The following is a 16,547-nucleotide window of genomic DNA, read 5'->3' on the forward strand; positions in this document are numbered from 1 at the left end:
AAATGGCTCAAACTTAGAGGAACAGTTAAAATACTTTTGTTTTGATGATTCTAATACAGGAAATAAAAAGAAAATAATTGAGGCTCACCTTTATGATCCTATCTCCTGTCTGAACACCAGCTCGCATTGCAGCTCCATCTGTGATACAAAAAGAGAACAGGATCTGAGATGTTGCCTTTATATGTGTGTTGAGATCGTTTTGGTGTGTGTGTGTGTGTGTGTGTGTACTTGTTTGGCTATCTTTGTGAGGACCAGTGTCAGTTTTCACCTTTCTAGTGAGGACATGTGTGCCTTGTGAGGACATGTTGGAGGGTCCTTGCTTTTTAAGTGCTTTTTAAGGTTAATTTTAAACTCAGGTCTAGGTCAATGTGAGGGTGGGAGTCAGGTATTATATGGTTAATGTTAGGGCCTGCATCATGTTAACAAGGGTCTTTACAAGTACAGAAAAACAACCTCAAGTGTGTTTCTGTGAGCGTGAACCTTACCTTCTTTTACCAGCTGCACAAACACAGGGTTGTCTCCACTAACAGTCAGTCCAAAGCCGTTTTCATCTCTCTGGATTATCACACACCGCTGAACAAGACCTGCAAACACATAAACACATTACATTATATTTTAAGAGAGGGTAGGGTAAAATGTACAAAAACAAGTTGTTCAGGGGATAATGGTGATGATGTTCTATGATGAATATGGTGTTATAGCTGCTGGTCCATGTTTTATAAATCAGTCTCCATCCATGCCATGAGATTTGGATCTGCTTTTACACTACATATCACATTCACCCATTCACACACATAGTCATACACTGATGGCAGAGGCTGCTACGTAAAGTGCCCAACTGTCAATCAGATATCACATTCATATCACAGCAATTTGGGGTTCAGTGTCTTGCCCAAGGACACTTCGACATGTAGCCTGAGGGAGCTGGGGATCAAACCTCTGACCTTCCGATTATAAGACGACCGACTCTATCACTGAGCCACAGTCGCCCCCTTTTTAAATAAATAAACAATCCAACCTATATGTCCATTCTTTTATGTTTTACATAGTTTTTCAACCAAAGTTAGTTTAAAGTATTTAAAGAAAGAACTAATGAAGAATGCTTGGACTCATACTGTTTCACCCTTTGCCTAAAAGCTTTTCTTGTACAAAATGCCTGATGTAGTCACTTGTGGGAAAAAATTCTGCACACAGGAAGTGACAAATCAGGGGACTGAAACGGAAAAAGGTTTTTAAATAGAAGCCTGCTCTCTTTGCAATAAAAACTGGACTCACAAGCATGAGAATGTTTCCCCTCTTGTCCATTTGATATCATTTGGATAGTAATATAATTCTATAATATATAAACAATACACTTTTTAAAACTTGTAAAACTTTGTATTGGACCATTCTCATAAGGAAAACATAGAAAAACATGCATTTAACACATTAAAAACATTTAAATGAGCAAATACATTAACATGGTGAAAACAAACAATAAAATATGAAACTTAAAAAAGTATTAACTTAATATTCAGTAAAATACATTCATGATGATTCATGTATAAATATATATATGAAGAACTGCTCAAAAACATGTTTCTTCTTATATTGAAAATAAAAAATTATGCTTATAATAAACAATGGTTTTGTAAAGATGAACAATAGTCTAGTGCTGTTTGTTTGTTGTTTTCTTTTAAACAAAATAATTTTTTCTGCCATTTTCAAGCGCCAAAATGCACCAACTGTGTTTTTATTTCTGCTTTTGTAATTCACTGTGCAAACTGTGTTTTTTTTTTTAAATGTGCTGTATAAATAAAGTCGATTGGATTGGATTGTGTTTATTATGACATCTAAAAAACATTTTGTGAGTGCATTTATCTCTACATAAAAAAAATGTATTGACCATTTTTAGACCATACAATATTCCATATTATGACGTCAACTCAAATATATACATATATATATATAGGGACTGCCAACCCTTTCACCCCTTCTGAAACCAGTGCTCCATTTGTTATCATAGCTCAGTCATTTATGTTCCTTTATTCATCAACAGCCTGATTTCTGCAATGACCATCTGTTAGATCAAAAAGATCCTTCAGGGATGTTCTTCCCGTGGTCACTGAGGAAGTTCAGAGACTCACAATCGGCCTCAGTCTGGTTTCCCTTTTCCTTCTCCTGAGTGGATAATTGGTCTTCTGGCCTCCATGAAGGAGCCTCAAAGGGTGAAGAAAAGGGCAGGAAGGATAAATGTCAACCCTGCAACCCGGGCAACCACCTTAACAGATTGTTCCTGAGTGCTGACTACACCTACTTCATCTCTGTTCTCCCCTACTGTTCATCCCTACCCCAGCGATACATAGACTATTTCACATTTTATATTTAAACATCTGAAATGTTTGCCATAACTTCAGGAGTACATAAAAGCAAGACTTGAAAATATTGATCTATATAAGTTTATGCGTTGAACTTGCGTTGAAAGATTTTAAATGTAATTAGGTCAGGAACAAACAATTTATAATTAACTAATCTGCCAATTACTTTCTTGATTTATGGATTATTATTTTGTCTCTTAAATGTATAAATGGTTTCATGTCTTATTTGACAAACAGTCTAAAACACAGAGATATTGAGTGTACTATCATTTAGAACAAGGAACAGCTGCAAATATTTACAGTTCAGAAGCTTAAACCAGAAAATATTTGGCTTATCTTTTAAGTGACAAAAGTTCACTCAAATCAATACATTGCAATAGTTACTGATTAACTAACTGTCATGGCTTAATTCTTTCAGTTTAAAAACTAATCTTTATTCTATGTCTAAACATTGTTAGATCTTTCTTTTAAAATAATTAAAATTGGTCATGTTTCAACGCAATGTGTGTAAGAAAGAAAAACAAATAAAGTGTAAAAGAAAACATTGTTATGTTGTGCAAAGTCACAGTTCGGCTTGGCATTTACAATTAAACCTTCACCCTGGATTTTTGCTTCATAGAATAAGCAATGGAACAAATTTAAGACGCAATTAATTAAAAAATTAAACTGCAAACAGCCAGCACCAAAATGAGAGGACAAAAATAAATCTGAGTGCATCTCTTACCTGTAGGGTCGAACTCATGTTTGAGGGAGACAGCAGATTTCTCATTCTTGGGTTTCTTGTCTGTGGGGTCCTTGTTGAGAATGCTTGGGGTCCTAAAGAGACATATAGCAAAGTCAGGACATCAACACTTCCTGGATAAATACATTTCAATTTCAATTTAACAACAATTATTGAAGATAAACAAACTTATTTTGATATAGCTTTCCAAGGATCCCAAGAAATAGGAATAGCACTCTTGGCAAGAAAGTGAGTAACCATATTTCCCAACATGAACTATTCCTTTAATCATGGAAACTTTTAATCATGACATTCACCATCCATGTACAACAATACCCAAAGCACTGGGAAGATATTCGGGATGTTGAGGACTCAAAGATAAGATTCTATACAATACCATAAAACATTATTGTAAGTTTAGACAATAAAATTCATTTTGCGTCCTTAGGCAGAAAATGACCAACAGGTTGGAAATACAATTTCACATTTGACACTTGTCATTGTCAGTTGACAGAAGACATCAGACAATCATGACAAATATGCATTTCACATTATATCCACTGGATTTTCTTTAACCTAGTGACTCTAAATTACCTCTTGGAGGGCAGGAATTTCTATTCCCTGCTTAATCATGAGTAAATGGACAGATATGCCTGTACAGGTAATCCTGAATGGTGATCTGATGGTATTAACCTGGTTTATGTTTTGGTGAAGTAGGATGACGCTCTAGAAGTCCTTCACATTTGTGCCAATAAACCTAAATATAAACATGAGGTGATGTGAAACATACATTTCTTGTACTTTTTAATACCTCCAATGCCACACTTGGTCTTTGTTACTTTTAGTAAACATATTTTAAACATTTCTTTCAGAGCCTCTCTTCTTAAGACAACAATTCTTGAGTTCCTGAACACCACTTCATACTGTATGACCCATTCAAAAACCAACCTCCCAATGGCAACTAGTGTAGTATTCCATAAACGTATTGGTACTAGTAAAGTGGAAAGTCAGTATTTTCTAGGTCTAATTTTAATTAAATTACGATAACCTCAACAGGCTCCAAGTACTCCCTCTTTCTTGTTCGTTTGTTTAACTGATTAAAATGCTAACCCTCGTTTGAGGTGGACCTGATGGTGGTAGTTCATATATTAATAGCAGAGGCTCCCCTTTCCATGTCCCCCCTGCAGCTCCTCCTACTCTTTCCACAAGAGGGGGTTTTGTTTGTGCTGCTGTTCCTCCCTTGGACAATGGGGGCCCTGGGATTTTAACAATGGCTCCCACGTCAGAGCCAACTTACTATACTGTGGCTCTGTGGGACAGATTCCCGGAAACTGAGACTAGGGGTTTTGGCTCGGCTCCAGTTTCCTGAATGTGGGGGAAGGCTGGGAAAGAAATGGAGGAGGGAGACGGGAAGGAGGAGGCGCACTAAGTGTGTTTGAGGGAAGACAGAAGACAGGGCTGAGGAAATGTACGCTAAGCTTCCAGAGTGTGTGAACAAACCAGAGTAAACTAACGTCATGGTGCAGAGAAAAGATGACATTAAATAAATTCTGGGACATCAGATCCAGATGAATCGTAATTTAAAAAATGGAGTAATTGCCTAAATGTGCTCTTGTAAAATGAAATATGTGAAACTTAATCCCCTCTCCTAGACACAACAAAGCTGTTAAATTACAGACAAAAAGGATGAAATTATGTTAAACAGGAGAGGATGACAGTGCTAACCTTGTCTTTATTCCTGAGATTGGAAGGCCCACTTAGGGAGCCTCCTTGCTGTGGTAGAAGCAGATTAGCAGTTGATAAGACATGGCGAGACAAGGACAGATTGCATCCTGCTCAGTGGGTGGCAGCTCAATAAGTGCTGCTGGAAAAGACGTTCATTGAGCACTTTATTCAAACTTTAGGAGGTTATTTCTTTTTGACGGGTCGGGTGAACTTTGTTGAACAATTCTACTGTTTCAAAACACATGAAAAGACCTGGTAGCAGTGTGGATGTATAGTTCAGATCAGTAATTAGCATGTTAGGCTTACTAGCTTACCAATTACAGTGGTAACCGAGCCCAACTCTCAAAGCAAACATTTACATTGTTTTGTGGGGTTTAATGAGAGAAAAGCCAATGTTAGCTCATTTAAATCCACTGTTTAGTAGTGTTTTACCATCTTGTCTAGTCTGTTTAAGACCTATTCAACAAGAGTATTTAAACCACTTGTAATGTAAGGTTTTTTTGGCCTTTAATGCCTTTATTAGAGAGAGAGGACAGTGGATAATGTGTAAACAGGGGAAGAGAGAGTGAAGATGACATGCAGCCAAGGGCCGAGGGTTGGAGTCCAACCTAGGGCAGCCGCATGAGGACTGTAGCCACTGTATATGGGACACGTGATTTAACCGCTGAGCTTAATCGCCGCCCCTTTCAATGCAAATTAACAGTAGCAGGACACACCATTTCAAACAACCCTGAGACAATGCCTTATTTTGCTGGCTAGCTGCAATCAGAAAATCTCAATTTCTAATATCAAATCCTCCAAATATGACCCTTTTCACAAAAACACATTATAAGTGAAGCTGCCATATTTGCCAGTGCCAAGATACCTATGTATTGGGATAATACTGGTTGATTTAATTGAAGAAGTCTCCAGGCTATAGGACTAAGAATTCAGCTATGAAGTTCTTTAATATGATAACAGCTTGTAAAGTTTACAACTGTGTAGCTATATGGCTGTCATTAAAATGTAGTGCATTTATCTAATGTTCTGCCCGGTACTTTTAAAGCACCACAGGTTTGAAAGTTCAACAGTCCTTGACTTCAAAAGCAAAAGTGTTTGCGTCCATGTGAAAAGTTTACTGGCACCACAATAAAAGGGAGAAACTTATTAACTAATTGTATTAACAGTGTTGGGCAGGGATTCATGTCTGCTAGCTAATGCGTTCAGACTTTCTTTGCTTTCTACTGCCCAGTTATCAAAGGACGACAAAAAAAACATGCAGCAATCAACTTGTGCCTCAGATGCCAAAAATACCAGACAATTCCTCCGGGATGATAACAGCAAAGGACTCAAGAGCTCAAGAGAGTTCAAGACAAGAACCCACTGAGAAAGAAGCTAAGACTCCACAGAGTCTCCATGTTATATTTCTGGAACCACACAACACAACCACTGTTCTCTCCTCACAGGAAACAGTGAATATTGATACATGTGAACTTTAAAGTATGAGTTAGATTTTGCATTTCTATTCAAGGCAGTACACAGACGGCACAAGAGGAGTGGTTACATGAGTGAACAACAAACATAGCATATTTCTCCCCGAGCTTTACAGGAAAACAAACAACACAAACGCTGCAGTCTTCATATTACTATTAAAATTTTCCATATCAGTTGATGCAGACATTTGTTTGCTGTTCAGAGTTAATGCACCAGAACTAAGCCTTAAGAAACAACCCAACAGCACTGTGAGGCTCTTGTAGTTTAAAATGACCTTTAGATTTGAGCGTTACACGTGGAACTTGTGAACCCAATAAAATCACTGACAAATAAGGGTAATGAGATCCATGCCAAATTAATTTGATACATGTTTGTATTCAGTGCAGATTCATACAACTCTAATCTAGATCAAGAGAGACTACAGGGAGAAGAAGACTTAGTTATCTTTTTAACTTTAATGTCCTGCAGGTTGTACCTTATATTACTAATTTTCAGGACACAAAATGAATTGGCAAAAGAATAATGCTGATATTGTTTGTGTTTCCTTTTGTAAACAAACCTCACAAAAGACCCAAACCAGGCCCCTTTCAGCCCCAAGTTAATCAGTTCCTACTAAAGACCTAAATCTTCAATTAAGGACATAAAAATATGATATATATAGTGTATATTAAACAATTTATTGAATAGCACAGAATGTCAATGTTTATGAAAGCAAACTCAAGACCTAACATTTAAGTCTGGCTTTTAATTAAATTATATTGTATCTTATGAATATATTTTACATTTTAGTCAATTTTATTTATTTGTATATATTGTCTTATTCTGTGTCATTATTCTTCATTAACTAAAGTTTTGTTAGCTTATTCATTTCTTCCATTTTATTTTATTCTACCCACACTTTTAACATTTTCATCCTACCTCCTGTGTTGTCTTATTAGATGTTAGTTTCCTGTTTTATCGAGCCCTATATTTATTTCATTCTTTTCGCATGGATTGTGTTTTTATTACTTTTCTGTTTATGTGAAGCACTTTGTGTTACATTACTGTTGTATGAAAAGTGCTGTACAAATAAAGTCTGATTGATCGATTGAAAAAGCTGAATAATTTCCTACAAAAAACAGCCAGGCATTGTAGAAACTGGCACAGAGAAACAGGATACATCCGGTTCTGGAAACTCGTTAGTAGGATAAACTAACCAGACTGATCCCTCCAGTAAACAACAGCCTCACCCGCTAATTATTTAAGCTACAAAATTAGTATTTTCACGTCTGTTCAATTATTGACTTTTTGCATGTGACATCACTTGGCTCCCTCCACTGTATCACCACCAACATCCAAATGTAATATAAGCCTGTGAACTCACAGGGATGATCTAATCAAGCAGCACAATGAAGGTCTGAGGCTGTTTCTACATGTTTGAAAAGTCCTAACACAAGCTTCTTGATAACCATCACTGGCTCACATTGTAATATAAATAAAGCATTCATTTCCAATATTTTCCCAGCCAAGGCGGCGTGTTGATAAGCTCCTCATGCTCATAAATCACCATAACACCAATAACTTGACCACACATAGTTTAATACTTGGAGGATTTAGGACTGAGGGAAGCTTTTTGTGGACTTTGTAATTCCTGCATCAGTCATCAGTAAATAACTGTAATTACCACATGTCAGCATTTATGACACTGCACAAAATATGCTCTTTGACCTGTGTGCTCTTTGGTCATTCGTCATGATGAAGCTTTGTTTTAGAGACAAATAAACAAAGTTGAAATTAACCACGTAGAAAAAAAAACCAATTAAAGCTACAGCGACATTTAATGGTTAGTAAGTTCAGACACTTATATGGTAATGTTTTCACTCATACATTTAAATGTGTAAGTTGATGAACTCCACGGTATATTGCTCTAGGCAAGGCAAGTTTATTTATAAAGCACCATTCGCACATAGAGCAATTCAAAGTGCTTTACACAGTTAAAAACAGAGCCTTATAACAGGCATAAAATACAGAACACAAAATATAGTCAAATATAAAAACAGTTCAGGTCAGAAAAATGCAACAGTATAAGCTTCTACTTAATTATTACTCGTTAGTTATAATTTTTTCTTAGTTTTTATAATTATTTTCTGATGGGTCCCAGACCCTGGAGTCCAATGCTCCTTTATTTTTCAACACTTATAATGCTGTAGTACCCAGTGCTCGTAAAACGGTGTTAGAAATGTCTAAGTGAGTTCCCTAAAGTTAGTTAATAATTTTCCTTCGTTTTTAGAATTCCGAGAATTCTTTTTCTCTTCGGTCTTAGACCCCGGAGTCCCAGACTGCTGCAATATTTGATCTCATTAGCCTATATTTAAAAAAATGTTCAAATAGGAAATAGATTAAAATATAACATCAATTAAAATGATTCATTCAATTTAATGAAAATGGCAGAAGTGCAGACAAAGGGTGCATAGTTCAAAAAATAATTCAGCCCTTAGAGAGTAGAGGAGCTGGTGTGAAAAAGGAACGTTTTTAGCTTTGACTTGAAGGTGGTCAGAGTCGAGGCTTGTCCAACATCATCTGGGAGATTATTCCAGGCCTGTGCTGCATGATAACAAAATGCTGCTTCACCATGTTTTCTTTTGTTCTAACTCTTGGGACTGCTAACATTGGCCAGTAGGCCGGCCCCAGATGTCCTCAGTGTCCTGCTCTAACTGTTGCTTTATTACATTAATACAATTTATTGATGGTTAAATTGACTGCACTTATATAGCACCTTTATCGTCATTTAAGCGTGTTTTACACTACATGCCACATTCACCCATTCACACACAGTCATACACAGATGGCAGAGGCTGCTATGCCTCCTGCCAATCTCCAATCAGGAACTAACTACACTCATACAAAGATGGCTCTGCCTTGGGAAGCAGTTCGGGCCAACGTTCCAAATGGGAGACGACCGACTCTTCCACTGAGCCAGAGCCGCCCCATCTGCATGCAAGACCGAAGAGAAAGAAAAAATGGTCACATGAAAAAACCTGTGACGTTACCCTGGAGCTATGGTCGCGGTGTGTAAGCCAACACCGACCCAGTCATAACACAGACAAACAAAAGCAACTTGTACTGTGTTTTATTCGTGCTGGTATTAAAGACCAACTCTTTCGGTCATTCAGAATTCATAGTACTTCCCATTCGTACCTGTTCTCAGAAGGCAAAAGCTACAGGCTGAGAAAAATCGAGTCTATGCTGTCAGCACTTTCAAAGGGAAATACGATTTTTTAGAAAAGATCAAAGCAAGTGCGACTCACACAGTGACACGTTTGTCACATTTGAACTATCCCTGAAACAGAATGTCATACCAAGTCATGGAAATCCCTGGAATTAGGTCATCCAAAATGTTGGTAATTAGCATGTTTATATTGTAGCGTCCTGGCAGGTGGGCAGCCGCTAGGAATTGTGGGACAATGGAGCTGAATGTAGCTGAATATTCCTGCATTGCTATCGAGTTGTCGTGTTAAAATGATGTGTTCTGTTATTGTTGTATAGCTGGCATGCAGTTATCACTGTCATTTCCTTGTGGAGGGCTTTTACCATGAGTGTGCCTGGGTGCACAGGCAGTCGTATAGGAATGGAGATTGTTGTGTTGTTGGATTACTGTCACTCTGATAAACGGCGAATAAAGTGCCAATCACACAGCTGTTCCACTGCGTTTGACAAAACATCACCGCTGCTCGCTAACATATAATGTTTGGATGACGAGGCTTTTAGTCATCTTTTATATGGCTTTTTTAAAGTATACAACTTTAAAAATGATCTGTTGTTTTTGATTAAATGTCTGGTAACTTTCCAAACTTGACTTTAATGGGACTGTTTTACAAGAGGGCACTTTTACTGTGCATACAGAGTTTGGATGGCAGTGTCAAAACAACTGTGGCATCTAAATTGGTTAAAAATGTTAAAAGAATGGGAAAATACAATAACAGTACAATTATTCTTTAAAATAACACTAGAATACACAACCTACAGATGCAGTGATACTTAGCCTAACTACATTGCGATGGGTTTATGATCTTGGAGTGTTTTATTGCGCTGTTGAAACAGCATGACAGTGGGCTGGTCTGGTTGGTAGCCATCCTGCACTGATGTGTCACCAGCTGCAGTATCTGTCAGGAAGGCCTGGTGGCCTGGTGGGCCCGACAGACATTGTTTAACAGTGATGTCACACTTCCCGTCAGAGGGTGGAGAGGGGAGACAGGGGGGAGGTCGGCGGGCGGTAAAAAAACACAGATCAGCAAAACTGTGTGACAAAGAACATAAAAAGCTGGACCATGGCCTGCTGGCATTCAGGTTAATGACACATCCTAGGTGTACCATTGCCCCTCCACTTGCCTGAACTCTGCGTGGAAACATTTTACCAAAATATACCGATAACAGTCGGGGAAAAAAATAAACAGCAGCAAGTTTTGTCAAGGAACTCGACTTGTCCCAAAAAGGAGCAGAAGAACAGGTATTATTTGTATTGCCTGGGTGTTTGAACATCTACAACTGAGGTGTTCATCCATTTACCTTTTAACCAAGTCTAAAGGAAAGAGTGTCAAAATGTTATTTTGAATGGCCTCACTCAAAGAAGAGGAGAAACGTTTCATTCTGCCTTCCTGATTTGCCTCTGAGAAACACATTTACATGTTTGTGCATCTCCACATTGATTTACTACAGCAGCACTTTCTCTGTATATTCAGCTGGGCTGACCCTGTGACCAACCCGCACACTCACTCTGCAAGGGAAGCAGAGCCAAGTTGTTCTAGTTTAATAGTGAGTCTCCTTTCAACAAATGTACTACCAATTCTCGTGCATTAATTATGCTTCACAAATCAAAACAAATGCCCTTAGTTCAACCTATGTGCATGGACCCGCAAAAGCACTGCAGAACCTACAAAATACTTACAATACAATTAGCAACTGACTTTAGCGAAACAGGATGCTACCATATGTCACAATCTGCAATTTGCTGAACAGGCCCAAGGCTCAAAGATTAACATTCTGATTTTGATTACAAAATGTATACTTTGGCCGCAGTTCAACTCCATATAAAATAAACTTTAACTAATACTCACATAATTACTGTTTAGGAAATATCATGATCTTCATATGATATTTAATACTTTGATGGGAAACAAAAACATGTTACACAGAATCTGTTTTAGGGCCTGTTTTCCTAAACAGCTTATGTGCAGCTTCTCTAAGCCTCTGTGATGTTTTATACTAGAGGTTTTTCCATGCAAAACTTAGAGTCACAAAGTGCATGTGCCCTAGTAAAACCAGAGGTATCGATAACAGACCTCTGTTAACCTGTCAACCACTATTATTTGCAGGATTGTCAATAGATGTATATTGAATAGAGATAATCACAGCCTGGTTTTGCCAGCTAGATAAAAACAGTACATGTTTCAAGGGTAGAATACTCAATAACTCTGTTCTTGTGGCTTTGTCTGTGTACTTTGTACTTTTGTATTCCCGAATTAAGATAAAATAAAGAATTATCTTATCATACAAAGAGGATTACTGGTGTACACTTCAGGAGATTTATATGTGAGGGCATTTGGGGTGTTGGCATAAATTTTTATACCTTAGTTGATGGAAGTAAATGTGTGAAAAAAGAGGCATTCAGGGACAAGTTCAGAACCGGATTTTCTATTGCACCTGCTTTAAACCAGGTTACTTGAACCCAACAAGAACTATGGAGTGTTCTGCAGGAAATACGGAGGTTTCAGTCCATCCCTGAGGCCAGGCAGACAGGAGAACATGTCCCATGCTGGGGGTTGTCACATCCAGACAGTGAAGTATCACTAATGTTAGGGGAAACCTAGCAGGCTGCTCACACTGAATTCTTCTCACTGAGAAACCCCTGAACTACGTCCAAGAGGTGACCTAACCACTGCTGGAGCTGGCACTCATGTTGCCTGGTAACTGAACCTTTTTATATGGTACTGGTTTCAGTAATAACCTTCAAAATCCACAGACAAGTGTGTTTTTTAAATAATGAAACTGAATCACCCTGTCATATAAGAGAAAAGCTACAGCATTAACCTGACAGATGTACACATGGAAAATATGCATAAGGTCCAGCGAGCCTCTTTTTCTGTGAGCTCTCCTTACAGGAGGGATGAACCTCATGAATTCAAAACCAGTACGACAAGATCAGATTAAAGCAATTAAATTCAAATTCAGCTCATTTGCAAGTAAAATAATTGTACTGAAAACTTATGTCTCAAAGTAAACATTCACAGGTGCACTAGAGACAGTATGTCCTCATATACAGAGCAATACCTTAGACTGTATGTGATGTAAGACACTTCTCAACAGTTTTACTATGTTAAATGTGGTTAATCTGTGTGGTTATAACTCACATGTGAAAATATATTGGTGAATGATTACAACTGTTCATACAAATAACCACGATTTGTACTACATTGTTTTCCTGTGGAAATGAGTGACTTGTATCACTGGTGTTTTATTTTCTCCTTGTGCTAATCCCACCCAGGATGGCCCGAGGGGCTGATTTAAAGCATCAATTTGCCTGTAAAATGTATGATTGTATTTAGTTAAAACTAATGATATACCCTGAGAAATTAGTGAGCTTTACTGGTTTTGATTGAACTTTTTTTTATTCTGCAGAGAGTAAGGCTAGCTGTTTGCCCTGCTTTGTGTTTTTATGCTAAGCTAGGCTAACTATGTGTTGACAAACAAGCCCTGTAATGTTTTAATCTCAAGGACTCAAGGTCCAGATAAAAGACAATAAACAGAATAAATTATAGCCTATACAATAAAAGTTCATGGCTTACAATGTAAAATATAAAAAAAATTTGCAACCATTAAAGAGGTTACTGTACCAGTGTCTCCAGCGCTGGGACTGGTAGCGCATAGTGCTGATGTTTGACAAAGCCAAGATGATTTCATTCATTGAGCCAGCATAAGACAGCTTGGAAAGTGTTGACTCGTGCAGCCACAAACGTTTCAATTGCACTACACCATCACGCTCGCTTTAAGGTGCATTCTCATTGCATCATTATAAGCAGACTCTGTAAGCTTGCTTTTTGTCATAAAAATAGAAGAAATATGTGTATTTCCAAAAAAAGTTGAACTATTCCTTTAATAATTTGATTATTGTGATTAATGTGATTTCTGATTCATTTTACAAACTGTAGCTTGTCCTTCGGTTTTCATGTCGTATTGACAGGTGACATGATCCTGTGGGCTCAAGGATATTTCCTAGAGCTTACAGAGATATAGCTATTCTTTGTCTGTATTTAACACACAGGTAACTGCAGGTATCATATGTTTCAAAGACTGACTCTTACAGAGCTATAAAATGCAGCTGATATATCTGTGAAACCCATTTTAGGATAGATTTCCCTTTAAGTCTCTCTTTGGTGTGTGAATCATGCTTTCCACGTCAACCATCTGTTAGGATTTCAAACTGAATATGGTCTCTATGTGGATTTTTATGGAAACATAACAGGGAATCAAAACTACATAAAAGAGGCCTTTTCTTGTAAAAAGCAGCGGAGCAGACGAACCGCTCGGTCCTCTTTGCAGGCTGAAGGTCAAGAAATCAAATGACTTTGTTTGACTTTCCGAGGCAGTCATGTGTGCCTTTGTTTTGGCGCTTCCTCAGAGGAAACTTCTGATTACTCAGGGTAAAAATACACAAGTGACTTACGTGGGATGGAATCTGAAAAGCTGAGAGTCAACCATTAACCTTTTGAAAAACAATTCACCTCATTCTTACAAAATGTTTCAGGTTTTCAACAACAAAATCGAGAGCTGCAAGACTCCAGAAGCAGACAAGAATACAATTTATTTATCCAAATGACAGACTATGTTTTCTGTGATCAATAAAGGGGAACTCTCATGACCAGATAATCAAATCTGTACTGATAACCACAGGTTAAAGTGACATTTGACTGAAGAGTTTTATGCTGCAGGCAGTTGTATCACAGATAACATCATGTGACTGCAAAGATGGAGATATCCAGAGGCTTCTGAGGAAAATAATCTGTGGGAATATAAAGAGCCTTTTGCAAAGTAAGGGACTGTTTCAAATACTAAAAGGCATGTTTACTCTCAGATGTTTCAATCAGTCCATGTTTAATAAAGCCAGACAAAAAGGAAATTGTCTCAGACTCAGGTATCTAGGGAAAAATCTTTACCATAGGACGGGTCTGCACTTGAGCATCCTGTCCAGGAGGTTATGAACAGATACATGCCGGGGCCTCTTAGGTCAAGTGACCTTTTAGGGGCCACAAGTAAAGACTGAATCATTAAGAAAAATGCCCCCTGCTGGCTGGGAAAGGGGGGCATGTCATCAACACTCAAGACCAATCAAATTCTACAGTGAATAGGGAAAAAAGACCGAGCCCTGTTATGCCCTGTAGGGTTTTTTCTTCATCAAACACTTTGAAGAACTCCATTTAGAAATCTGTAAATTTGGATATTCCGTGTGTAAGCCAGAAACAGACAGAAGTAAACAGACCATTTAAGATATCACGGAAATAATGAAAGACTTTTATACAGTTCGGCGTTAATCCAAAAGATCAATACATTTTAAATTTACTAAAATACGTTGAATCTAACTTTAAAATTGAGACTCCCAAACGATTGAAGAGGCCAAAAGTAAGAGGGCACTCTAAATTAAACAGAAGTGAAACCTTTTAAAGACTTGCAGACGCTTTTCTTTGATTATTTTGTTGCCGAATTTACCAGAACTATTACCTGTATGGCAAAATATAATAGAATACGTTCTGCTAGTTATGAATGCTTTCCAAAAAGCAAGATAACCTTAAATTGACTGATTTGTAAATTGAATTTGGTGCAATGCAGTTAGTCGTCTTTCCATTCAAAAACCTACTCGAAAAAACACTTTTGCTTTATGAATGTGAACAAATGTGCAGTACTTAAATAGCAAACTTAAGAAAAGGAGCTTTCATCTTACCTGTCAGTGAGTGTTGACTGTGTGCCACTCATTGAGCTTCCCTGAAGAGTTTCCGAGAACTTCACCCAAATAGCCTTTTCATGATCACATCTCAGTCTTTATTTAATTAAAACGGCTCCTTTAATTTGCCTTCTCGGTGCCTGTACATATCCAGAAACGTCGACGAGTCGTTATATCCAGCATACAAAGCTCAAAACTCCGTTATTCTTCTGGGAGTGTCTGCTGGAGAATCCCAAACTGCAAATACATTCATTAAAAGCGACGATGATAACGCTTAAAATCCGCATTTGCACGAAATAAAGAGATGTGCTACTTTTTTTTCTTTGTGGTGAGAATTTGTTTCATTTGTCAGCCGCTGCAGAGACATTAGAAAACGTGAACTCCTGCACACAACTTGCTTCAAGTGTTTTTACCAACTTTCTCAGATCACCCCCATGTCCAAAATCTCTATTTTTCCTTGGGAAATACTTCCATGATGACACTTCAGTCTATTCCTGGTTATCCGGGGAAGAATTACGTCAAACTTTGGCTGATCTGTCCTTTTTATTTCCGTCCATTAGTGTCCAGACTGTCCAGGCGGTGTTGTTTTGGAAGCGTTACAGATTTTGCAGCATCCTCTTCCAGGTCTGTTCACTTTAATCCGACCTCATTTGTAGTTCAGACTTGGACATTTGCTCCACAGTGTGATGCAAATGGAAAAAAGGAAATGCTTTGCCCCCCTCTCTCCTTCCCTCACTGCCCAAAAGAGCAAAAAGAGGAGAAAAACCCACCTTCCATCCCGTTGCGTTCAGGAGCACCTCGTACTTCGCTAAACTGTCAGATCTTGAACCATTCATGTGGTTTTATTTTACTTTGACAAACCATTAAACGGTGATGTTATGTAACAAAGTACATTCACTCAAGTATTGTAACATGGTGTTTCATTTTCTGCCACTTATCTCTACTCCCCTTCCTCTGACAGGGATTTTGAACTCCACTACGCTACATGATAAGACAACTTCAATATGTTTTTAGATTCAGATCAACAATAAAAATCAAGATCAGAGCAACAAAAGGATTTTCTATTGACTTAGAGAAGGTGAGACTTTATTGATTATCGCAAGCAAATTCACAAGTTGCCCAACAGTATTTAAAGTAACTATTAGCCTTAAAATTAGCTCTACCTTTACCAATTCATCAATTATTATAACACACCAATGTATCATGTATCAGAATGGATTGACCAGTAAGCGTTCTAAGTATTTTTACCACTATTATTATATTTTGATGATTTACTTTGCCTTTTTGTCTGCAGGATTTT

General features: G+C 37.8%; 1 protein-coding gene across 2 annotated transcripts in view; it reads right to left on the minus strand.

Annotated features, from left to right (window-relative positions):
• arhgef12b (Rho guanine nucleotide exchange factor (GEF) 12b) overlaps positions 1–15,961 on the minus strand; it is a 34,169-nt gene extending 18,208 nt beyond the window's left edge. For both annotated transcript variants that reach the window (XM_069671155.1, XM_069671147.1), the window contains exons 1-4: positions 15,248–15,961; positions 3,082–3,173; positions 486–584; positions 89–138 (exon numbers count right to left, since the gene is read on the minus strand). In XM_069671155.1, the coding sequence (XP_069527256.1) occupies positions 89–138; positions 486–584; positions 3,082–3,173; positions 15,248–15,279 (273 nt within the window). In that variant the 5' untranslated portion in view covers positions 15,280–15,961. The remainder of the gene's footprint in view (positions 1–88; positions 139–485; positions 585–3,081; positions 3,174–15,247) is intronic.
• Between the last annotated feature and the right edge of the window lie 586 nt (positions 15,962–16,547).

This window comes from Semicossyphus pulcher, unplaced genomic scaffold (genome assembly GCF_022749685.1).
Source record: "Semicossyphus pulcher isolate SPU_LCO1_2020_fin unplaced genomic scaffold, fSemPul1.0.p SCAF_10, whole genome shotgun sequence".
NCBI classification, from domain to species: domain Eukaryota; kingdom Metazoa; phylum Chordata; class Actinopteri; order Labriformes; family Labridae; genus Semicossyphus; species Semicossyphus pulcher.